The following is a 24472-nucleotide window of genomic DNA, read 5'->3' as shown; positions in this document are numbered from 1 at the left end:
AGTAGGGTTCCCTGCAGCATCCCACTTCTGCACCACGAAGTTCACTGCTGATAGCTGGGAAAGCTGTTTGTGGAAGGGACCTTAAAGCTCATCTCATTCCACTCCCTGCCATGGGCAGGAACACCTTCCACTAGCCCAGGTTGCTCCAAGCCCCATCCAACCTGGTTGCTCCTGCCCCATCCAGGGATGGGGCAGCCACAGCTTCTCTGAGCAACCCGTGCCAGGGCCTCCCCACTCTCCCAGGCAAGAATTTCTTCCCAATATCCCATCTAAATCTCTCCCCTTTTATTGTAAAACCATTCCCCGCTGTATTATTGCAATCTGCCTGTGTAAAAAGTCTCTCCCTCTTTTTTATAATCCCCCTTTAGACACTGGAAGGTCTTCCGTGGAGCCTTCTCTTCTCCAGGCTGGAGACCCCCAGCTCTCCCAGCCTGTGTCCAGAGTAGAGAAGCTCCAGCTCTCAGAGCATCTCTGCAGCTTTCTCTGGACTTACTTTAACAGGTCCATGTTTCTTCTGCTGAAGACTCCAGAGGGGGATGCATTATTCCCAGTGGAATCTTTTAATTAAATGAGAAAGCAACAAGCTCAGGAAGGGTCACCCCAATATTTCCCTGCCAACAGCTGCTCAGGATGAAATCAGATCTTAGTAAAATACTCGCAGAGCTCAGCTGCGGAACCTCGCTCACACTTCTGCCACAGCATCTGCACGAGTGTTTCAGGACTGTCACATTCAGAGAGAACTTCACTGATGAGGTTTGAAGTTTTACAGATTTTATACAAGGACACAAGCCCTCATTTTATTTTTTCCTGGCATATTTTGGTCTATTAGGAAAGGTGAAGTACCTAGATGAGGTATACAACCAATTCTGCAGCACCCCAGGCAACCCCTTCCCCATTATTTCAAGACAAAATAAACAGTACAAAAAGTACAAAGCACAGCTGCCACAAACTCAAATTATCCTCAATACTCAGATACAGCTCTGAACATTAGACCTGGATTCCTCAACAGAAAAACAAAACACTGTAATAATGTTTTCCTTCAAAAAGGAGAAAGATGAGCAAGGCAGAGGTGCTCTGGCAATCACTCGCCGCAGTTCACACTCCAGTACTCCTGTTGTGACATTGTCTGAGTTTTCCTTCTGTGCTGTTACAGATTTTCTACTTTAAAATTATTTGTACACATACAAGCAGCACATTCACTTACAGCTTAATGCAGCAAACTCCCTGAAATTTGGGCTAATGTTCTTGTATGCCTTTCAGGGAGTGAGAGCGCTCATTTGGACACTGGAAATAACAATTTCCACTTAAAATGCTGGCTGCCAGATTGAGTTTTTAAACTAGCTTCCTAATTTTACTTTTTTAGGTCATTCCTACTAAAACTACCTTTCTCACTCTTCTCACCCATAAGTAGATTTTCATCTAAAATGCCAAAGAAAACTAATCCAAACCAACTAGAACTGGTGCACAAGCTGCAAATCAAAATATACTAAACAGCCAAAAAAGCATGAAACTGTATCATAATTCAAAATATAGAAATAATTCTTGTGATGATGTGGAAATTAATTTTTGCCAAGCCTACAGGACAAGTACAGGAGCCAGGAAGTAGGGAAAAAATATGAAAAGCCCCAACATTTTAATATGACCACTCCATACACCGCTTACAACCGGCAAATCAAATGATCAAAATACCCTAAACATAGATATTTAAATAAATGTACAATGGTTTAAATGCCAATTGTGAGTGGTTAAACAAAGTGAATTTTCAGAGTGATTTAATACATCCCACCAATATTAGTACACTTTGAGGGAGTTACTATCCATGGCTGTTTATATAGGATGCTGCAGCACCACAGCCACAAAAATTGATTTTACAGCTCAAGAATGAAATACTTCTTAAAAAAATAAAAATACAAAATGAAGAACACAGTTACCAACTGAATAGACAAAAGGCCTGTGAAAACTACAACCAGGCAGGATAACCAGCACCCTGGGAGTCTGAAGAGCTTCCAAAGGAAGCTGTCAAGTTAAAATAATATTGAAAGAGTTGACAAAACATAATATTGCACTTAGAAAGCTGCAAAGGGCTTGAAAAAACCTACTTACATTGTACAAATTCTGAGTTTACCACATAAGCACAGGTGACTGTGCCTGCTCATTAAACCATGAATGGCATTCCTATAGGCAGAATTAGAAGACTTCAGTGAAATATGACAGAGCAAGAGTAAAACTCCAGAAAATGCATTTTCAGGAGGCTCAGGCATTTACACACCAAAAGGATGCAGTTGTCAGACCTGGTTCTACCTTATTGTCTTGCCCCAGTAACTGTAGCTGTGCAATTATAAAGCCAATGAAGATGTTTGTGAGGGTGAGACTGAACTCACATAAAACAGACCTCCAAGACCAAGGTCTGACATGCACAAAACACAAACTCAACCATGACATGGAGGTGTGTCTGTCCATGACATCCTCACGCACACACACCACCCCAATTCCGAATTAAAGCTATTTATTTTAACAGAAACAAGAAAGACAGCACTTATCTGAGGGGTCTAATTCCACTGCAAGGGATGCATGGTGATAATTACAGGAAAACATCAGACGTGGCTCGTGCTGTGCCATCAGCACAAGAACTGAAGACAAATCTCAGCATTGCCTTCACCTCCAGCCTCCCTGAGCCCTCATCACAGGAGGGTGAGGGGAGGCATTCATAATCTATTCCTTCAGCCAGAAGAACACAAACAGCAGCCCAAGCAAATCCTGGGCCACATCCCAGCACCACAAACCCACTTAACAGAGTCCTCCCACTAAGCCAGTATCCATCACAATGACACTGCAGTCACCACGTCGGGCAACTCACATCACCCAGCATAACAATTTGATGCCTTCCAAACCTTCCTCTTTTTAATTCACAATACCAGTAGCTGCTACCAATGAGGGTGAACACAGAAACAAGGGCATAAAACATTTCTGCTGCAACAAATGAGCATGGAGGACTTACACTTTTTGTGTTTATGAAAATCCAAATACATTTTTTTTAATTAAAAAAAAAAAAAAACCCAATTATTCTCCTCTCATAAATTTTACTGTAACTATAGATGAAGGCCATACCTTTAGGAGTGGCCAGCTTTCCAAGAGTTTGTCATCTAAAGGAAAATTTTCTCAGGTCCTTTCAATTGTTAAGAAAACAGGAAGCAAATTTCAGTAAGCCATTTCAATAGAGTAAAACAGAGATAAAGATCTCTAATAAACTTGGCAGCAAAGGTAGAGCCCACAGATAGCGGTCTGAGCAGCCCCTTGCCACCAGTCTGTGCCACTCTGCTCACTGGGAAATGGCCCATCATCCACTGTCAACCAGCTGTGGCTGCCCCTGGATCCCTGGCAGTGTCCAAGGCCAGGTTGGACAGGGCTGGGAACAATCTGGGCTAGTGGGAGGTGTCCCTGCCCATGGCAGGGGGTGGCACTGGATGGGCTTTAAGGTTCCTTCCAACCCAAACCATCCTGGGATTCTACAACCAGGTTCGTGTGAGTGCAGAGGCAGCGAGCGAGAAACCAGAAGAAAGCACTGATGGCCACCCACATCTCATTTAGGAAATTAAAAACATGACCAAGAGAAAGGGACAATAAAGGTCCAATAATCCAAGTACTGAGGGTTATTGACAAATTATTTAACAAAACATTTCAAGGTTGGGCAGCAAAAGCTGCTTCAGCAGCACAGGAAACACGGTCACTCTTGCAAAGCAGAGCAGTAGGGAATGAAAGTCACATCTATTTCCTATCTTGACCAAGACCCTTGAAACAAAGATCGCTCCAGCTCAGACGTGTTTAAATTCAGAAAGCTGGCATCTTGCTTTGGTCCATGGGCTTTGGAAGTGCTGAGGAAGTAAAGTGCATCCACTATCAGACTCTTAGCCAAGTACAACCAGGCAAAAAGGTGCTACCAAAGACTTACTGCCAAAGATCTTCAATCCCAGAGCAAGAAAGATCTCCAAGGAGCCCTGCCCGAAGTGTTACAAGATAAAACTCAGTGCCACTCGTGTGTCTGACAAGTACCTCTTAGGCAGCAATGAGGGAATGAAAAAAAAGTAATTTAAATCCTGACGGTGTTAGTAAAAATTTTGTTTTGCTGGAGTAACAAAGTCATCACTGCCACGAATTAAATCAAATTAAAAACCATTTCATCTCAGTATTTTCACTTACCCTTTGTTCTTTCAGTTTATTCCCTAACCCTTCTTTCTATTTTTTTTAAGACAGTAAAACTTTATTATAGGAGATACTCCAAGTTCTAGACAGATTGATGTGGACGTATAGGTTTACCAGGACTCTTAACTTCTTCCACAGCAAAACTCCATCCAGGTTTACCAAGAAGGAGTACATTTCCTTGTGCTGCAAAAACTTTCCAGCACGCACAACAAGCCAAGGAGAATGAGACTTATGGCTTTCAGAAGTAAAATATTTTACAATGCAATAATTATTAATGAATAAGAAAACAAAAGACATCACAACCACACATTAAAACACACAGCCCTGGTGCAAAGAAACCACCCAAACCAGCTCTACTAAACTATCCTGAATTTTTATTTTTCGTTTCCAGCAGCTACCTTGGAAAATAATCTACATCTAAAAATCTCAACACCAAGTCCCTCTAAAAAAATATATAAATATATAAAATCCCAGAAGGGCTGAAAAGAAAAAGCAGCCGTCACAAAAGCAATGAGTCTTCAGCCAACACATACTTTGGTTACTGTGAAATAGCCTCATCCCAAAAATCAGGAGGAGGTACTTGCCTGAATTTCCTGGCTGCAGGAGTCAAGGCTCTCTTTACCACAAAGAATTACTTCCTAAGCTTGGACATTGGTATCAAAGAGCCTTAGCACATTGGCATCAGATTAAATTAACTGTTCTTGTTGCTAAATAGCTTTGAAAATCCCAGACTTCACTCTTCCCTTCACTTTTTCCACTCAGGGGTAGAAGCAGAAAATGTTTCACACTCGGTGATAATGCCCCAGCTCTGACAAATCAAAGATTTCACATGATTTATTTCTGTAATAGTGACAGCTAGCATTTCACACATTGAAAAAGAAAAGGCTGTTTCAAAGCAAAAAATCATTTAACAACATTAGAAACCTATTTGCTACGCCACAGAAAACGATGGCAGTATTTCATGAGATCTTGTTCATGTTTGTGTTTGATCTGAAGCAGCACTCCCAAAAGCTCAGCAAACACGTGAAAAAGGCAGGAGGAGGAGAAAGCCAGACACACTCCCAGTGTTACAAACCATTAGTGTCAGATCACTCAGCAACATTCGCAAGCCAAGTTTAACATCAGGGATTCCTTTTCCAGCAGTCAGTTCCCTGACTTGGATCCCCACACCCACAGAGGGACATCGGGATGACTGGAACAACTGGTTTGAGGCTGGGGGAAGGCAAAACCCAGACTGTGCCTGGTGCCACTTGCCCAGGTGGCCCCAAGGAACAACTTTATGGTCACAGTTTTGTCGAAATTATTGCCAGCAGGTGGATTTAACGTCCCAGTAAAATCTCAAGCACTCAGCTTATTTAACACAAGGATAAAATACCAAGTTTACCTTTTAAGTAATGGGTTTGAATTTTAGAAGTTGCTCACTTTCACACATTACCATAACTTACTAAACAACTGGTTATTTTTCACCCTGAAGCAGATAATTCACAAGCTGAAGCCCCTGCCAATGAGCTATTTCCACAGGAATCTGCCCAGCCAGGTCCTGCCTGGAGCCCAAATCCCCAGATCCCTTTAAACAGCCTTTTGCTGTAGACAGGCTTAGGGGAAAGATACTGTCATTCTTCCAGGTTCTCACTTTACTGGAGACCTTTTCAAAAGGAAATGGGTTAAATATTCAAAGGTGATTTTAAAAAGCATCTTCCAGAAGCAGCTTTTTCTTGCTCTTGCCCAGGAGATACCTCTGCTAGCTAAAGCAGTTCTAAAATGACTGTAAGTGAAAAACTAATGCAATGTAGAGTAGAAAACATCCCATTTCTAAAATAAACCCCACGCTATCAGATAACTCTAATTTTACTCGTTAAAGAAGCTGTGGGAAAGCTGACAGTGGGTACACGCTGAGTTAAACATCCAGCACCGAAACAGGAAGCAGAAAACTTTAGGGGGGGAAAAAAAAAAGTAGAAGTTGAACTGGAAAAATTTTTCAATGTATTTCCATTCCTTACTACACCTGCCCTCACTGTGATTCACACGATGTTAAATCCCTCTCTGAACACTAAACACCACTTAAATTACACTCACCACTGCCCCAGTATGTTGGCTCCTTCCTGCAGCTGCTTCTGCGTTAAATCAAACGACAGAATTAAAAAAAAATTAAACCTGTCTTATTGAAATAACTCCTCTAAAGATATAAAACAACTTTTGCTAATTAGCTGAGCGAACAGCCCTGACCTAAGACTCAAATATCGCTCAGCTTTGGGCTACACCAACACCACTGCTGGGCTCAGATCTTTTGGGAAACAATGACCTATCAATTATACAAAGCCCCCAGTATTTCCATGAGTGTTAAAAGTACTGTCTTTCCCTAGTAAGGTGTATTCATTCAAACAATTTTAAGCACCAATATATCATTAGCAGCTGAAGCGAAGATTTTTTAAAAGCATTTTCAAATTCACAAACAGAAATTAGATACATCCATCTGAGAATTTCAAAATCCACTTGTTTTGCCTGAAAGGAAAGAGCTGCCTCACCAATTTTTGGAGCATTTTCAATGTACTGTAACCTTTAGAGAGCATGAGGAATTCCTGCTATGAATTCACAGTGTATCTAGTCAAAACTTATCTCAACAGAAAAACTGAAACTCAGTTTTAAGTCATCCTCTTAACACTTACATCCCCGCCTGCCAGGTGAGACATTTTCAAAGCCTGGTTAATCCCCATTTCCAGCTGAGAAAATAGAAAGAAGCTGAGAAAACATTAAGAATGATCCACTTAAAATGCTGGCAAGTCAGGTAGAGAGCTAGGACCAAAACCAGCATTTCCAGCTCTCAGTGACAGACACTGCCCACTACATCAGTCAAAATACAAACACTGAAGTGTGTATTTTCCCTTTAAAGGAAACAACTTTAACAGCTTTAGGTAAAATCATGCTCTGAGCTCTCACAAACCTTGAAGACTGAAGTAAGGCTCGAACATAAACGCTGAGCTCCATTTGCAGGTCACTGCAAATTACCTGGTAGGTCACTAGGACATTTCTTCTCACCTGAAAACATCTACTACCTCTTACCACCTGCATTTAATTGCAAATAAGAGCTTTCTAAAGTCTTATCAAGCTCAAGACACAGGAAAGCACAGCATGATAAGAATCCTGAAGCCTGCAGAGAAAACACTGCAGCGTTTCCTTGCTAAAATGAACCAGTGCCCTGCCCAAGGCTTTCTTGTCCTTTGCCCCAAGGTGAGCGCTCTGGACTCCTTCTCTCCTCCCCACCTACTCCTGAAAGCTGGGAGGAGATGCTGCCTCCTCCATGGTTTTTTCCTGGTCAAGCTGCCCTTGCCAAGAGGCAGAACCAATCCAGCTCTGCATTAATTGGACTTTTATCTTTTCTTGGAGCCAGCCTAGCACCCAGTGACTGGTTATCTCTGCGAGGGCAAGTAGCAACCTCGGCAGTGGCAACATTCAAGGCACCTGCAAAGGTTCAGTCCCTGGCACGACAGGTACATAAACCTCTCCGAGAGGACACTGTGCCCTCCAAGCCCGGGGCCAGACAGTCACATTTCATTTAGATTTAGGAGGGAGGTGCCTGCATGGAAACTGAAAATGGAGCATGGTACAGCCGTGCTGAATCAATCCGAGCCCAAAGGAGTGCCTTTGCTTCGATCATGTTTCTAGGAAAAGAAGGGAAAGTTCCACAACCACCTTACTTCGGCCTTTTCCCAGCTGCCAGCAGCAAGCAGGATGAACGTAATCCATGGAGTCTGGCTGCTCACATCCCCTCCTTCCCCTTGCTCTCCCCATCACCAGGCCTCTGCTTCCATCTCCCCATGGATGCCTTGGAGACTCAGCTCCCTTCCAAATCCATGTCCCGGTGTGTGAGCCAGGACTTGGAGCTCTGCTGGTGCTGTCCCTGGGCCGAGCCATCCGGAGCAGCCTCTGTGACTCGGGGTTGTTCGCAGAACAAAGAGCTGCTTCACAGACACGTCAGTAACTGTGTGTGTTGTGAGGAACAAGAAAATACTGGCACAAACCTCAGAGCCCAGAAACCTCCTCATGCAGAAAACAGATAAAAGGGGGAAAAACCCAAACAAAACCAACCCAAGACAGGTGAGAGGGCTCTGAAGCAGAAGTATTTTATTAGTAACACACAGACCTAGACTGGGGTCCCTACGGCTTTTCTTGTCACAAGAACAAAACCAATACCCTTAGTTCAGCATCAACCAATACCCTTAATTCTGAAGTTATTCTGAAACCAAAGCTGCTTCAATAATTTCCCCCTTTAAACACAACCAAAATGTTGAGCAAAACACAAGCACACTTGGGATTTTAAAAGGTGATTAATTTAAAATACGCCCAAGAGTGGAGCTGCCTTACGTGGTCGAAGCATCCACCCACCTACCCCAGCATCCAGCCTGGAGAGGGAGCACAAGCAGGTGCCTCTGGGAATAAATTCCCACTGTCAGCCAAAGGTCCAAGCTGTATCCCAGCACAAATTTCATCCCACTAAATCAGCCTCTGGCAAGCGGCTGCCCAGCAGAGCACAAGCCTCAGATGCACTGAATACGCTGCACGGTGATAAAAAGTGCAAAATATACAGACAGAGCCAATATTCCACAGTTAACAGCCTGATATTTTTGTTTTAACAACCACATCTGTACAAAGATGAGCCCAATTCCATATGCAACTTAGCACAGAAAATCCAAGTTACTCTCCCTCAAGCATTTCTGTTCTGGCCTCCAGAACTGCAATATCCAACCAGTGAACTTTAGAGTGAGATGCTTCCTGCCTCTAAAATACATTACCCAGAGCATTTTGTTTAAAGTGCTCCTACTATCTCAAAGATTCCACTCAAAAATTCATAAAACAGTGACTTTGCATTTTTGTATTTCTACTTTCCTCCTATTTTAGTTCAGTCTGTAGTGACAAACCAGTCCCCTGGCAACATATGCTTTAACCTGCCTCCACAACATCCCTGTAAGTTTAATTACTTTTGTCTCTAAAACGAAGAAACTGAAGCACAAAGTAGCTAATCCCTGGTTTTGTTAGGGAGATACCACCCCAGGACTCACATTATGAGGACGTTCCAACTGCAAAGCAAATCCCAGACTCTCTAGAGCAGGCCCTGCTTTCTGAGGTATTAAAAAAACAGCAAAAAAAGGCAAAACCAGAGAAAGACAGAAATGATAAAAACTTCACAATATACCATGTTTGAATTGCACCGAACACTGCTATTTCTGCAGGACCTCCAAAGCAATGTTTATATTACATATCCAGACATCACTGGCCGTAGGGCAGCTCGTGAACTGGTTTATTTTGTCTCCAGCAAAGCCCAGCCTTGCTCCTCGAAAGCAGCTGATGAACTCTCTGCTCCCAAATCGGCCTTTGGGCAGTTGCCACATGGACCAGGCTAAATCCAGCTTTACTCTCCTCACTCCCCACTGCCATTAACCTACTCAGAGTACATTTAGATCAGATATTAGCAAGAAATTGTTCCCTGTGAGGGAGGTGAGGCCCTGGCACAGGGTGCCCAGAGCAGCTGTGGCTGCCCCTGGATCCCTGGCAGTGTCCAAGGTCAGGCTGGATGGAGCTTGGAGCACCCTGGGCTAGTGGAAGGTGTCCCTGCCCACAGCAGGCGGTGGCACAGGATGGGCTTTAAGGTCCCTTCCAACACCAGCCATCCCGTATTTCTGTGATTCTAACCCACCCTGCTTGTCTTTGACGGGATAAACACAAAAAGCAGCCACAGCAACGAGGCAGAAACACAGGGAGCTGTAAAACCAGGCGGGTGCGGGGCCCGGGGAGCAGCAGCTTTTCAGAGGGATGGAAAGAGCGGGCCCGCGAACCGCCGGGGCCAGCGGGGCTCTGACAGCCCGCGGGGCCCGGTGCGCGGCTTCCCCGCAGTTCCCCATGACGGCGGCCACAAAAGCCGCGCTGCCCCCGCGCTGCCCCCGCGCTTACCGGGGCTCGGCCCCGCTGCCCGGGGAACGCAGCGCCCGGCGCGGCGCTCCCGCAGGCGGGGGCCGAGGCGGAGCCCGCCGGGGCCCGCAGGAAGCGGGGCCGAGCCGCAGGGCCGCGGCCGGGGCAGGCAGGGGCAGCGGGGCCGGGCCGGAGGGAGCGCGGGGAGAGCGAGGGAAGGAGCGGGGGGCGATCCACGCCCCGGGCGCGCCCACCGCAGGCCCGGCCCGGCCGGGGCCGCACAAAGGGCGGGGGGGCGCGGCCGGCAGGTGTGAGCGGACTCACCGGGTGGGGCGGCGCCGCCGCCTCGGCGGACGGACGGAGGGACGGACGGAGCGGGACGGAGCGGGGCAGCGGCGGGACCGGGACCCGGCGGGGCGGCGGCGGCGGGGCCGGAGGGGAAGCGGAACCGCCGCGCGTGGCCACAGCCCGCGGGGCGGGGGCGGGGCGGGGCATCGCCGCGGGGGCACCGCCCGCCGTGCGCCGGAAGGTGCGTGCCGCGGGGCATGACGGGAGTTGTAGTTCGCTCCATGCTGCGGGGAAATGTGCCTTACAAGGTAAATCTAGAATTGGTGGTTATTTATTTAGATCTATTTTTATATAAAAAACTTATATTTCTCTGGACCAGAGTCAGGGAAAAATAAAAGAGCCTGAAAGCAGTAAAAAATTATATATATTATATACATAAATAATATTTATATAACATTTTATAATAAATGTTATGTATATCATATGTATTATATGTGATATAATAATATATAGTGTATCTATAAAATGCACTTATTTAGTATACATATAGCATATAGTATACAATATATATTACATACAATGAATGTTATGCATAACGTATTACATATAATAAATGTAACATTTATTATATAATACATATCTTCTATATATTATATAGCATGTAATAGATATTGGGTTTATTATATATGTTATATATAGAAATATATATTTTATGGATAACATTTCTCTTTTTCTAGGCTGTTTGGATCTCCTATTTTTCTCTGGCTGTGGACAACAACCAGCTGCAGGGGGTAAAGGCCACCACCCTAAAAAATCCAGCATCCATCTAAACTGGCTCTCCTCCGCCCCCACTTCCGTGTTGTGGTGCTTAAATGAGAGTTTATTTTGTGAGGAAAACCAGTTCAGCCCCACACGGGGGTTTCCTGCTGTGTCTGAGTGTCTCCTCCAGGTCTGTCCTGGCTCACGGAGGTGCAGCCCACCCTGCTCCAGTAGTGTGGAGGTATCAGAACACCACGGGGCTTTGTGGAGTCATGGAATGGCCTGGGTTGGAAAGGACCTTAAAGCTCATCCCCTTTCACCCCCTGCCATGGGCAGGGACACTTTCCACCAGACCAGGTTGGCCTTGGACACTTCCAAACACACAACGACAGGGATGGGACAGCCACAGCTTCTCTGGGCAAACTGTTCCTGTTCCTCCTCTGTGCTCCACTCTCTCTTCCTTTTGCACTGGAAGGGGCTCGTTTTGTCTCTTCTGCGTGAATACAGCAGAGAAAAAATTGACCCTCCTCCCACCAACCTGTCGGGTCCCTCTCAGAGCCCATCTGGCGGGGGTCACATCACTGGTGACAGCAGCAGGACACCCAGCAGCTGGACACCCAGCAGCAGGACACCCAGCAGCTCTCCGTGCTGCCACTTCCAGTGGCACAAGCTCCCAGCTGGATTCACAGCTTCCAAGGAATCCAGTAGGAACACACCTGGGGAAGCAGCGTACGTGCCCTCAAGGCTTCTCCCCCAAAATTCCTGGGATCCATTTAATCTTCCACATGACTTCTCCAAGCTTCCACCTGCCCTGGGGGCTGGATCTCACCTCCTTCTGTCCACCTGGGTTTGAAGCAACATCCGATTTTCCTTTCGGAAGGAGCAGGACACACAGCAGGCAGCTCCCCTTCCCCAGGTGTTGGGGGAACGGATCCGCGGACACCTCAATCCTCCCTGCAGGTCCAGGCACACCCGAATTCCCCGCTTGTGGGTTCCAGCCAACACCTGTTGGCTCTCTGCTCCCTCAGTCCCCACAGGACCTCTGCAGAGGGACAGAACACTTGTCCCTACAGAGCTGCCCATTTTCCAGGAACGCTATTCCCAAGTGGCGCTGAGGTGGCTGCGCTCCGACCCCCTCCGGGCACAGCCGTCCTTTCACTTCTCTTTCCATGCTCGCTATTTTCCCTTTCTGACTCAGCTCAGCCGCTGCTAACTCACCTCTGCATCACCCCTGGAGAATCCGCAGCAGGTTTTGGCTTCGCCGTTCCCTCACCTCTTCTCGCCATCCCTGTGAGGCTCCTCACCTCTCCGTGCTGCCTCGGCCTCCTACTCCAACCCCTCTCCGGTCCAGCTCCATTTGCTGAATCCTGACCCCCCCTCTCCCATCCTTCTGTCTCCCTCCCCAGGCACAGCTTTTTAAATAAACTAGGAGGGGTTTTTTGTTGGATTTTTTTTTTGTTATGTCCATTTCTTTGTGATTCAGAAAGCCTTAATTCCCAACACGGCCTTTAACACCCCATCCCCTTTTCTTTCCCTGCTCTCATTCAGTCCTTACACACACTAAGGATGGATAAGTTTGTGTCCAACCCTTGTAGCGGTGCTTTCTTGCCAAGAACTCCTCAACACCTTATTCCTGTCTCCAAAACTGCCAGAATTTTTGCACAAGCCTTACAGCTCCTCCTCTGATCTCTGTGATCCCTCTGGGGCTGGCACTTGAATCCTCCTGCATGGTACACCTGCTAAATTCTGTGCTGGCTTAGTGACAGCAGTTTCTGCTCTGAGAGAGAGATTCACTACCAAATTCCTTTGTAATTAATACTGCTATAGTTATCAGACTTATTTACAGCTTGTAAGGAAAAATGTGTCTGCTGTATTTGTAATGTAAGTGCTGTGGATTTAAAAACAGCAAATATTTGTCACAACAAAAACCACCCCTTGTGATGCTCTGCCACTCCTCTCATATTTTACAGTAATCAGAATCAATTACTTAAGTTCAGTTGAAAAGTTGATTGATGGGAATTTTGATATATACTTTACTTCCATATTTTTTCCACTTGAAATAATTTTTCTCATTTGCCCAGAGGACATTCCTATTCCCATTCCCTTCGTTTTGTCAGGGAGATTGATTTAGCTGAGGGATTCAACCTGTGATTTTCAGGTGTTACCTGCTGTTAAAAACCAAGCAATGAAGTCCTGTCACTCAGCTCTGGCAATCTGGGATGTTGCCATTCCAAGGGGGAGGCTACAACACGGAGCTACCTACGTAAGACAGAGCACAGGAACAAACTCAGCTCTGGGAGATAAAAATCCCACTAGGAGACGAGTGATACAGTGCTGGTCCCAGTGCCGACAGGGTTAAACAGCCCAAATCTCTCTTTGATTGTTTCCAACCTGCCGTGGAAGTAGTCACAAGGAACTCACCCTGTTGAATTCCAGCAGGAGAAAGATGCCCAAGGGAGCCTGAGGCTGCAGCTGGGCATCGATGAAAGGCTGCACACCGAGCCCTTGAAGGGAATTTTCATTCACCCCCTCACACACACACACACACTCCCCCAAACTACTTGCTTTGACTAATTTACTCGAAGTTTGTCGGGAATAGAATGTATTTTCTCCACACGGGGGTTACCGTGGGCTCCCAGTGCCACCTACTGACAACTGCGGACAGTACCCGAGCTCTGCCGCTCCAGAGCCTCTCGGCTCTTCCATTAGGTAATTTCCTCCCTATTTCCTTCTATTTATCAACTGTCCTGGAGACTGAATATAGATCTTCTAAATACTTGCTTCTAGTCACTATCCTGTCCCTCACGTTCATCTTCCAAGGGGTCTCTTTCCACTCATGGAATAGGGTGAAATTTCAAATATTCTCCAACACTTTCAACTCTGCCCAGTTGTTCAGCCTGGAGAAAAGGAGGTTCAGGGGACCCTTCTCTCTCTCCACAACTCCCTGACAGGAGGGTGGCCAGGGGGGGCTCGGGCTCTTCTCCGAGGAAACAAGGGACAGGTCAAGAGGAAACAGCCTCAAGCTGTGCCAGGGGAGACTTAAACTGGATATTGGGAAAGGTTTGTCTTGGGAAGGGCTGTCCAGCCCTGGCACAGCTGCCCAGGGCTGTGGTGGAGTCCCCATCCCTGGAGGGATTTAACAGACGTGTGGATGTGGCACTTGGGGACATGGGTTAGGAGTGGCTTTGGCAGTGCTGGGGGAATGGTTGGACTCAATGATCCTAGAGGGCTTTTCCAACCTTAATGACTCTGTGATTCTAATTTGACCAAGAGCAGCCAACCCCTCACAGTTATTAGAATGGGAGAGATTATTGACCTGTCCAAGGTACGCACAGAATGTCTCTTTGCAAATGCATACATAACCCACCTGCACAACAAGCTGAAACTTCAGAGATTTTAATGATTCATTAATGTTTTTCATACCCTTAATAATCCCTGAGTCAAGAAACACAAACAACTCTGCAAGAGGCAGCACTGTACTGGATGCAGGCTCTGGGCCAGCAGGAGGGAATAGGAGCCCCAAAGCCACTCCTGACTGTTGCCTCATTGCCCACGGCAGTGCTTTCAGCTTTTTGAGGCTTTTTCCTACCCTCCATCTGCTTTGAATATCGACAACACATCCAAAATGTCTCCTGGGCCATGGAAGGCATATGTAAGCATTATGAGCCAAAGGAACTATAATCCATTATGGGACCCTTGCACCCCCTAAGACATAAAGAACAGTAGAGTAGGATCCATTCAGGAATCCAGTGTAATATCCAGTCAGTTTTGCTGGATGGAGGTCAGACATTCCATGTTTCCTCAGGTCACTGGGAGAAGTGTCCGTACTTGCAGGCAGCAGCGAGGATCAGGCCAGAGCAGAGCCCCGTGGTGAGCAGGGTCAGGGCACACACCAGGGAACTGTGCTCCCTGAGCCCCACAGGAACCCTCAGCATCAATTCCTCATATGCCTACAAAGGAAAATAAATATATAACACACATTTGACCAGCTGTTTGTTTTTTTGACTGCAACTGAGAGGATTAGGAACCAGACCCTGATTTAATTAGCCCTTGGCTAAGGCTTCCTCTGAGATTCAGTATCAGAACCAGGATGGGTCATCCCCTTTAAGTCACAGCTAACACAGTGCCAGCCACAGATCAGGAAATGGATCTGCTGCCATCTGTATCCCTGTATCTCTGCTCCTACTCCAGCCTTGCCACTGAGGGTGTGTATGGAATACTGCATGGAGAGCAGCTCCCACAGTGAGCTCAGATCACTAAGGAGATAGATTTCTCCAAAGTGAACAATTACTTGGTTTTTCATGGATACAGGAAGCTCCAAAACATTTATGGACAAGAGCTACACATGTCCCAATGGTCTGCAGGTAACTTAAATATAGGAAGGCAAATGTGTCACAACAACAACAGATTATTTTATTATATGAATTAGTCTAATTTCTGAATCTCTACACTACTGTGGCACTTTTGAGCATCAAAGGCAGTTGTTGGCCACACTAAAGACCCAACTTTCCTTGGTTTTGAACACAATAAGAAACTTCACCTTTTCCTAAATACTCACCCAACCAGATAACAACCAACCAAATAGGAGTGGCCTTTTTTTTTAGGATGCTATTCCTTAAATCTTTGCAGTTTTACCATTACTTTAGTTAGATCATCATTTTCCACCTTGCTACTCCTCTAAAGCACCAAGGTTGTGAAGACTTTTCTTAATTTGACCAGTGCCAATTATATCCTAGGATTCCAAGTAGGGAGAAAAAAAAAGGTCAGGAGAGCAGCCATGCTAAAGGGCCAGAAGACCAGAGAGTGACTGTAAACACAGCAGAAGGGCAGGATGACCCCCACTAAAAGCCAGTCAGAAAGGAGAAAGGAGCCTGCCAAAGGGGGAACCACCCAGCTAGTCTTTTACTGATTAATTCCTGTGCTATGGAAGGTGTTAATCACAGAAAAAAGGCAGCAGTTGTTAAAAAGAACCAGAAGGAGAACTCACAGGTCTGTGTTTTGTGCTGTGCCACTGACAGGGACCGGTGTCGTCGGATGAGCAGGGAGCATCCACTTCAGCAGGTTCCCAGCATTCTGCAGACAGGTGACCTAGGGAAGGCATTCCTGCATCACCAGGAGCCAGGCAGGATAAAGCAATCTGGCCTCTGAGATTTTTTTCCAAGTAAGGGATCTTTTCCACCACAACAGCTCAACAGAATCTACTGCCTGGGAGCCAAGTGGTGAAACACCTCTGCATGGCCAAAGTGATGCTGGGCAGTCCTTGCTGTGAACTTTGCAATTCTTCCCTTCCTGATACAGCAGGTACCCAAGAAAGAATCTCACCTGGCCCTTCTGTCCTTAACAAGGCAAAGAATTCCTGGTTAGCCTGCAGACCACTCAACTTTAGCCACGTAGCTAGAATTTTCCCCAAAATAAGTAAGTCTTTCTTCCAGTTCTCTTCTTGGCCTCCTGTCAGCACATAAAAGACCTCCCTTCCAATACTTTAAATCCTTTCCCATCAATAATAAATGTTTCCCTGCTTGTAAGTAGTAAATGTGGCAGAAACCCAGGAAGATTCAACATCCTTATTTTAAATGACTGGGTAGTCCTGCCTGCCCCTGTGCTTATCCCAGAAAATCATTGCTCAAATGATACACAAGTAAAGAAAAAGGAGCTGAAAATCATTAGTGTGCTTGAGTTGGCAGGAATGATTTTGTGAAGGGACTCAAAATTTGTACCAAAAATACAGGATTTCATTGTTCACATAACTTGAAACATTCACTGTCAGTGGATATCAGGTTCTTGTTTCATCAGAGTTTGAGACTCTGACCATTCCAAGCTTCAGGCACAGCTTCCTACATTCCCCCTTTATATAAAGGGAACGCAGCAACACAGTGTGAGAAACCATCTGAACACTTTGATTACTCTAAATAGGTGACAGTGGCTATTAAATACACCCTGCACAGCTCCAGCTGCCAAGGGAAATGCAGTCAGAGCAGGCCCTGCTGGGATCGTGACTAACACGGATCGTGACAACTGCCACGTCCTCCAGCTGGAAGAGCCCAAGCAGCACAGGGCTACAATGGCAGCAGCACAACACAGAGCAGGCTCTGACAACCCCCTGCCTTTGGCCAGGCAGCACCACTCAGTAAGGAAGACAACGAGGTCTTTATCAGGGCCACGCTTTCCGCTTTATGTTCACGCAACTACCAAGAGCTCCATCTCAGACACAAGCACATTCCGAGCTCTGGACTGCCCAAGAACATCCATGAGAATCTCACTGTGGCAGCAGCAGAGCAGCACCTCTGGGCTCTCCAGAACAACCAAGGCTTCCTCTGTCCCCTCGGCCGGCCGGTGGTACCCGCGCGTGCACGGGCACAGCAGCTCGGAAGCAGCGGGAACAGCGCGCGTCCGGCTCCAGGAAGAGCAGCAGGAGAAGAGCCCTGGCTAAGTACTCAGGAGCCTCCACGTCAATGACATCAGGAATTAACACTGCCTGCAAGCAGGGAGAGAGACACGTGGGGTTGTGATGGAAATCGAGAACCATTTGGCTCATTCTGTTTTCTAACGCTGAACTTTTGATTTTGATCAAGGTGGGAATTCCAGCTTTAAGCTGTTCCAAAATACCTTTTCATGACTGTCTTCAGTGAGTGATTCCTACGTGTGAAAAGTGTCACTGTGCCTACAGCCAAACCTGTGAGGTGCCAGACAGAGGTGCTGTGTGTCAGCAAGGGCAGACCTGCACCGCAGGCATCCCAAGGGCAGGAGCTGCCCACAGCCTTTGCATCCATGTTGCAGCCAAATTAAGCACCTAAGGAGATAAAAGCCACAGCCTCTGCACATCTCTCTACCTAAAATGTGAAGCAAAGACTGGAAAGCAGCACAGTAAGCTGGGATAAAAGCAAAGCTGGGAAGCTGCTCAGTCCAAACACACAGGACATGACTCACAGCTCACCAGCACCTCTTTGGGGGTTTCCCTTCCACCTTCTCCTTTTACCCTTTTACCTTTTACCACCCTTTTACCACAGCTGCTCACCTGGGGCTAAGAGAGGAGCAGCAGCTCCCTGGCACACTCCCTGTGTGTGAGAATATCAGCAGCACAGGGCATGGGGATGCTGAGCGAGCTGAGCTACAAGGAGACACCAGGAAGATGATCCTGCTTGGCACTTCCTTTTAGGAATTAATCACCTTGGTACAACGAGCCAGATAATCACCAGATAATACAACTCCCTGAGTCCTTATCTGAGTGGATGCCAGATCTCCCTGCACTGGGGCCATTACCTTTGTCAGATTATGCTGCTGCAGCGTTGCCAGCTCGTAGGGATCCACGTAGATTCCCGGCGGAAGATGCATTCTAGCTGCCACTGCACATCCTCCTGCATCCTCCCCGAGCTCTACCTTCACCAGCAGGTCCCTCCAAACAAGAACAGGAGCAAAACATTTATACCCACACTTCAAAAACTGGCACAAGACCCCCCAGGAGACATTTCTCAGACGAGATGAGAGGCAGCTCTCACACTGTGGGCGACTAATCCCAATCACACTTCCCTGTCGAGCCTTCCTCACCTCAACTCCACATCCATGGCCAAAAGGAAGTTTCACGTCTTTGTTAATGTCTCAGAACTACCAATGGCCTCCACACGTTTTAGAAAGGGGTCTCCTATTCTCTCTCCACTACAGATTGTTAATCCCTTGATCCTGTTAATACATTCCTGACACATGCTCAGGGATCACGCCTCGGGGGGTGATACAACTGCACATGAAAGGAAGAGAAGCTTCTTCCCACAGAAAATCACGTGGCACATTATGCTGACGGAGGGCAGGGGGAGGACTCACCTGTGAAACCCCTCTTTCAGGAGCTCCTGTGTGACAGTAGTGTCCCGACAGGCTGCCTGCACATCTAAGGTGACACAGAGCCAACAGTGTAACAGCACAGTGATCACAGGCGCCGGCAACTTCAACAAGTGAAGTTTTATAACTCATGAATGTCTCATCTGCAAACCCTCTCCCAGCAGAAGGGAAACAGTATTTGACTGTGATCAAAGAGCAGAAGAGGTTTCTTGGTTCACTGGCCGAGCCATAGTTCCCAAATCCAGAGTCACGGGATGGTTTGGGTTGGAAGGGACATTAAAGTCCTTCTTGTTCCAACCCTCTGCTTTGGGCACCGACACCTTCCCCAAGACCAGGGTGCTCCAGGTCTGTTCTTGAACGCTTCCAGACACAGCTTCTCTACGCAACCTGTGCCAGGGCCTCACCACCCTCACAAGGAAAAATTCCCACCCAATAACGCACCCAACCCTGCCCTCTTGCAGTGGGAAGCCATTCCCCCTTGTTCTCTCACTCCAGGCCCTTGCCCACAGTCCCTCTCCAGCTCTCCTGGAGCCCCTGTAGGCACTGGGAGGGACTCTAGGGCCTCCCTGAAACCTTCTCTTCTCCAGGTGGAACACCCCCAGCTCTCCCAGCCTGTCTCCACAGCAGAAGACCCAGTCCCCCGCGGGCACTCACGGAGGGCGCAGAGCAGCGCGCCCAGCCCGGCCCCGACCCGCACCGGCTCCCGCCGCCCGCCCGCCATGGCGGCCCGCTCCGCACGGCCCCGCGCAGGCTGTTCCCAGCGCCGCCTGACCGCCCGGAGCCCGCCCGCCCGCTGTTCCGCGGCGCCGTGTTCCTCAGGCGTTACCGTGGGCAGCCCGAAAGGGGCCTTCAGCGAGGGGGCCTTTACCGCTAGGACTCGGCGGTGGCGCCGTAGCCATGGCAACCGCCCAGGGAGGCGGGGCCGGCCCGAGGGAGGAGCAGGAGGAGGAGGAGGAAAAAGGGGAAGAAGTGGTTTTCTGCGCTGCCCGAGGTGAGGGGACAGAGCGAGAGTACAAGAGGGATATGGAGCTGCTGGAGCGGGGCCCGCAGAGGCTGCGGAGATGAGGAAGGGCCTGGAGCATCTCCGTGCCCAGCACAGGCTGAGGGAGCCGGGGCTGCTCAGCCTCGAGAGGAGCCCCAGCTGAGAGGGGCCCTCAGCCCTGGGGTGGCCCTGGCTGCAGGGAGGGCTCCGGGCAGGGCCCGGGCTCTGCCCGGGGACCCAGCAATGGCACCAGAGCAACGGGCAGGGACTGATCCCAGGAAGTTCCACCTGGACATGAGGAAGAACTTTCCTGGGCAGTGCCCGGGCCCTGAACAGATCGCAGACAGGCTGTGGAGTCTCCCTCACTGGAGATATTCCAGTCTGTGCCATGTGCTCTGGGATGGCCCTGCTGGAGCAGGGAGGTGGCACCAGGTGCCCGCCTGTGGTCCCTTCCAGCCTGGCCCATCCTGGGATTCTGGGAAGCGCAGGAGGGACCAACCCGGCGCTGCCCCGCTGCCCTTCGTGCTCAGAGTTCGGGCCTCGGCCGCGCCTCCCGGCTCTGAAGGGCACCGAGCGCTGGCACGGCCATAAAACCCCCGGGCTGTGCTGCAGAACCGCTGGCAGCCGCCCGCCACGCCGGCAGCAAAGGGCTCAGCCCGGCTCACCAGGAGATCCAAACGCTCTTTCCCGTAGATCCAAAGAGCTGCTCGCGTTTCTGTTTCTCGTCTTCGTAGAAGCCTGGAATGGTTTGGGTTGGAGGGACCTTAAAGCTCTTCTCGTTCTAACCCCTGCCATGAGCAGGGACACTTTCCACTACACCACATTCCTCCAAGCCCCGTGCAACCTGGCCTTGGAAATTTTCACTATTAAGGACGTTACTGCGAGTTTGAAGTCCTTCTATGTGATTTTTTACAAAGGAGGAAGTGTTTCCAATTCTGCCTCAAATGATCTTTTGAACGTTAATGTGGTTTTTCTTGATTTGGAGAAGTACACTGATTTTTTTTGGGTAAAATATGTTGCTTTGCTGTACTGCAGTCTGTAGGGCAGTTGGAGATCACCTTCATGTTTGACATACTTTCACTTCGTTTAAAACCAGAATAAAAGTAACACCTGCCCTCAGTGCTGTCCACTGAGCTGGGAAACAGGATGTGCAGCAGCTTTGGATTTTTAACTCCCCTCTAATTTAATTTCATAATTCATTTCCATGGGCTTTAAGATCCATTCTGACCCAAACCACTCTGGGAGTCTGTGATTTTGCTGAACCCTACTCCTGATAAAAAGACCAGCACTGAGAGACTCTCCCACTTGTTTTCCTTTCTCCAGGTCTTCCAGAGAGCGTTGCCATTGTTAAGGACTCTGATGGAGCCACAGCTGGCACCACAATGACTTTCAGCGCTCAGAAGTGTGGGGTCTGCTTCCAGCCCCCATCCATCATCCTCATCTACAAAGATAACAGCCAGGATAAGACTCGCCAGCGCATCATGCCCATCAGGAATTTCTCCAAGTTCTCAGGTGAGGTGCATTCATTCCTGTCTGGTCCCCCCCAGACCCATGGAGAGGAACTCATTGGTAACAGCATTGTTAGGAATCACTGAGTACCCTCCTAGCAGCGTGCAGGGAGGGGCTGTTTTGGGGTAATGTTGTCTTCCCAAGGAGGCCAAGGCAACATCTCAACCTGAGCAATGGCTCTCTGAGCCTGGACGGTTTGGAGAGACCCCTGGGGAGGGTTTGGGAGAAGATGTGTCTGTGGGAAGGGGTTTGTTACAGCTGCAGGTGCCCGTGTTGACTCTCCCCAGACTGCAGCAGGGCTGCCGAGGAGCTGAAGAACAACCCTCGGCACAAGGCCTACCTGGAAGGGGTCTCGCTGCGTCAGCTCCAGAAGCTCTACAGTTTGCTGAGAGGTCATTTGAAAGGACAGAGCCTGGCTGAGAGCTTGCAAAAGTTTCAGCAGGAAGAGACCATTGACCCAGAGGAGGATATGAACAAACTGGATGACAAGGAACTAGCCAAAAGGAAGAGCATCATGGATGAGCTCTTCGAAAAGAACAGGAAGAAGAAGGATGACCCCGACTTCGTTTACAACGTTGAGGTGGAGTTCCCACAGGATGAGCAGCTGGAGTCCTGTGGCTGGGACATTGAGTCAGATGAAGAAATCTGATTCCAGACAAAGATGTCCTGGATGGGCAGTTCAGAGACAAATCTCAGCATCCAGCAGAGTGAACAGTGTCATCATACACGTTCTGTCCCACAGAACTGATGCATGTTGGCTCAGGAGAATGTGAGGGGTCACACCAATCCCAGGCTTAAGTAAGCTTTGTTTAAGAACCCAGACTTGATTAAATGGAAACTGGGCAGCTGGAATTGTTGGGTGGTTTTAGTCTTTTCCTACGTAAAAGAATTTTAAATTATTTAATCTTTCAATTTTTTTACATTTCAGTCAGCTTTGGCTGAAAATGAAGCATTAAATATTCATGTCCTGAAGACACTGTTAAAGCTGTACTGTACAAATAGGGTGATTATTGTTGCCTGCTGGGAAGTTAAATATGTATCAGTCATTCTGGATAAATCAACTCTGCATTGAGAATATTACTCTCACATTTCCCTAGAAATGCTTAAATCTCCAGTAAGAAATGCTTACACTCCAGTGTAAGTTTTAGCTTACACAAAAATAAATCCTTACATGTAAGAAAAGGACTATCTTGAAAATCAATTAGTCTTGAAAGTGCATTTGAAAACACAGTGATTTCAAACTGCTGCAATGGGATGGTTGGATCCTTACACTCCTGGATGATGCTTCCTCATAAGTGCTCAGTTCTGGGAGAATGTGCTTAAAGAATCCAAAAAAACCAAAGGGGTAGAAGTGGTCAAAGTCTGGAGGTGGTTCTAGAGTAAGACAAACTCACCCCACTGAAGGTTTTAATCCAGCTGTCTACCTTGGCTGGTCTGTACTAGATCAGTCCTGCTCTCATGTAAGAACTGGAGGACTAAGATTAGGATTCTTGGGGAAATTTTACAACTCCAAAAGCTTCCTGGGTTTTGGCTTTCTGAACCCAGGCAGCTGTGAAGGCTGTGGATGAGATGGGCCTTTATCCCAAATTGAGGGGCCTCAACAAATTGCTGCCTGACATAACTTAAGAGGAGCAGCTGGAAGAGCTCTCCTCCTCCACCCCAAAACTAGAGTCTCTGCTGTGAAAAACATAGAACAAGTGCCACTTAAACCACAGTGCTTTGCCATCGCTAGGGAGGATGAGGGAGCTCATGCTTGGCCAAGGAGGTCTCCAGTCGAGAGAAATGGAAGCTGAGGCCTCACTTGCCAAAATTTAAAAAATGTGAAGGCTGACTCAGCTCTCCCAGGACCGGAAAGGGTGTGCAGGGGTCTGGCACAGGCCTTGCCTCAACAATTGCAACATAACAACACAGAAGGATCTCCCACTCAGGAGGGAGAGGGCCCCTGGGAACCTCTCCTCCACTGCCAGCCTGCCCCCAGCTTCTCAGAGCATGTGGCCTGTGCCCAGCCCTGGGCATGGCCTCCTCTCCAGTGAGGGCTATGGGAGGCCAAGTGGGTGCCTGGATCATGAGGTTCCTGCTGGCCTGTTCCTCCAGCCCACCCCAGAGCTTCAGCATGGAGCCCTACTGGTCTTCCCAGTTTGGGATCCTCTGTGAACTTGACAGGAAGGCACTTCACAGCCACCTTTAGATCATGCATAAAGACATGAAATGGGACAGATCCCAAAACAGTCCCCTCAGCAGCCGCCTGGTAGAGCACATCCTACATCCCACAGCGCTCTGCACTTCACTCCCACTGATCCTGACCTGCCTGGCTGCCCACCCATCCAGACCGAGACACCTGCACTTGGGTGAAGAACGTTGTGGGACAGTGTGTCCAAAGCCTTGCTGAGGCAGATGGAATCCACCACTCTCCCCCTGCCTACAGATCCATCCATTTCATCCTGAGAGGAAAGCAGGTTGGGCAGGCATGACTTAGCCTCAGCAGTCCATGCTGACTTCTTCCAGCCACCTTCTTTTTCTAGAATTGTGCTCCAAACAATGAACATTCATTCCATGGTTTTCCCAACATGGAGGTGATGCCCTGTTGCTCTCTGGGATGGCCTTTTGGCCATTACTGAAGCTGGGTGGGACCCTTGGGTTCTCCAGTCACCAAGGACCTTCCCTGATCACCGTGGCCTTGCAAAGATGGTGAGAGCAGCTTTGTAAGGACACCCACCACTCAGAAAGCAGAATCTCCTCTTGTTGTCCCGACATCCCATGCACATCACAGCTCCAGGCGAGCCGTGGCTTTCCAGGCCCCATGATGAGGGAATGCTGAGTATCCCCATCAGCTCCATACAGTTAAGAACACCCCCTTCTAATCCATGCCCTGGGCAGTGCCAGGTGCCTGGGTTCCTCCCTGTGTGTTCTCCCATGGCTGCACCCTGCACCCCACGCTGGATGGAGCAGCAGCAGCATTGGCTGTGGTGGTGGGGAAGGACACACATCCCCCTCCAAGCC

The 24472-nt window shown here is 48.2% G+C and overlaps 3 protein-coding genes across 4 annotated transcripts in view; 1 reads left to right on the top strand and 2 right to left on the bottom strand.

Annotated features, from left to right (window-relative positions):
- The window catches only part of PAK2 (p21 (RAC1) activated kinase 2), a 42186-nt gene extending 31658 nt beyond the window's left edge, over positions 1-10528 (bottom strand). For both annotated transcript variants that reach the window (XR_005602637.1, XM_039556871.1), the window contains exon 1: positions 10429-10528. The gene's annotated coding sequence lies outside the window, so the exon portion shown is untranslated. The remainder of the gene's footprint in view (positions 1-10428) is intronic.
- Positions 10529-14531: 4003 nt separating this feature from the next.
- Positions 14532-19720, bottom strand: PIGX (phosphatidylinositol glycan anchor biosynthesis class X). Its single transcript, XM_039557244.1, is given in 7 exon segments — positions 14532-15101; positions 16139-16239; positions 17412-17490; positions 17492-17626; positions 18412-18544; positions 18967-19030; positions 19636-19720. Coding segments are annotated over 7 exon segments (723 nt in total). The 5' UTR covers positions 19703-19720; the 3' UTR covers positions 14532-14957.
- A 148-nt stretch (positions 19721-19868) lies between these two features.
- CEP19 (centrosomal protein 19) lies at positions 19869-22657 on the top strand. Its single transcript, XM_039557193.1, has 3 exons — positions 19869-19972; positions 21287-21475; positions 21760-22657. The coding sequence occupies exons 1-3, from the start codon at positions 19879-19881 to the stop codon at positions 22119-22121; spliced, it is 645 nt and encodes a 214-aa protein (XP_039413127.1). The 5' UTR covers positions 19869-19878; the 3' UTR covers positions 22122-22657.
- Positions 22658-24472: the final 1815 nt, after the last annotated feature.

This window comes from Corvus cornix, chromosome 9 (assembly GCF_000738735.6).
Source record: "Corvus cornix cornix isolate S_Up_H32 chromosome 9, ASM73873v5, whole genome shotgun sequence".
In the NCBI taxonomy this organism is placed as follows: domain Eukaryota; kingdom Metazoa; phylum Chordata; class Aves; order Passeriformes; family Corvidae; genus Corvus; species Corvus cornix.
The sequence above is the reverse complement of the archived record's forward strand: the minus strand, read 5'-3'. Positions and strand labels throughout refer to the sequence as shown.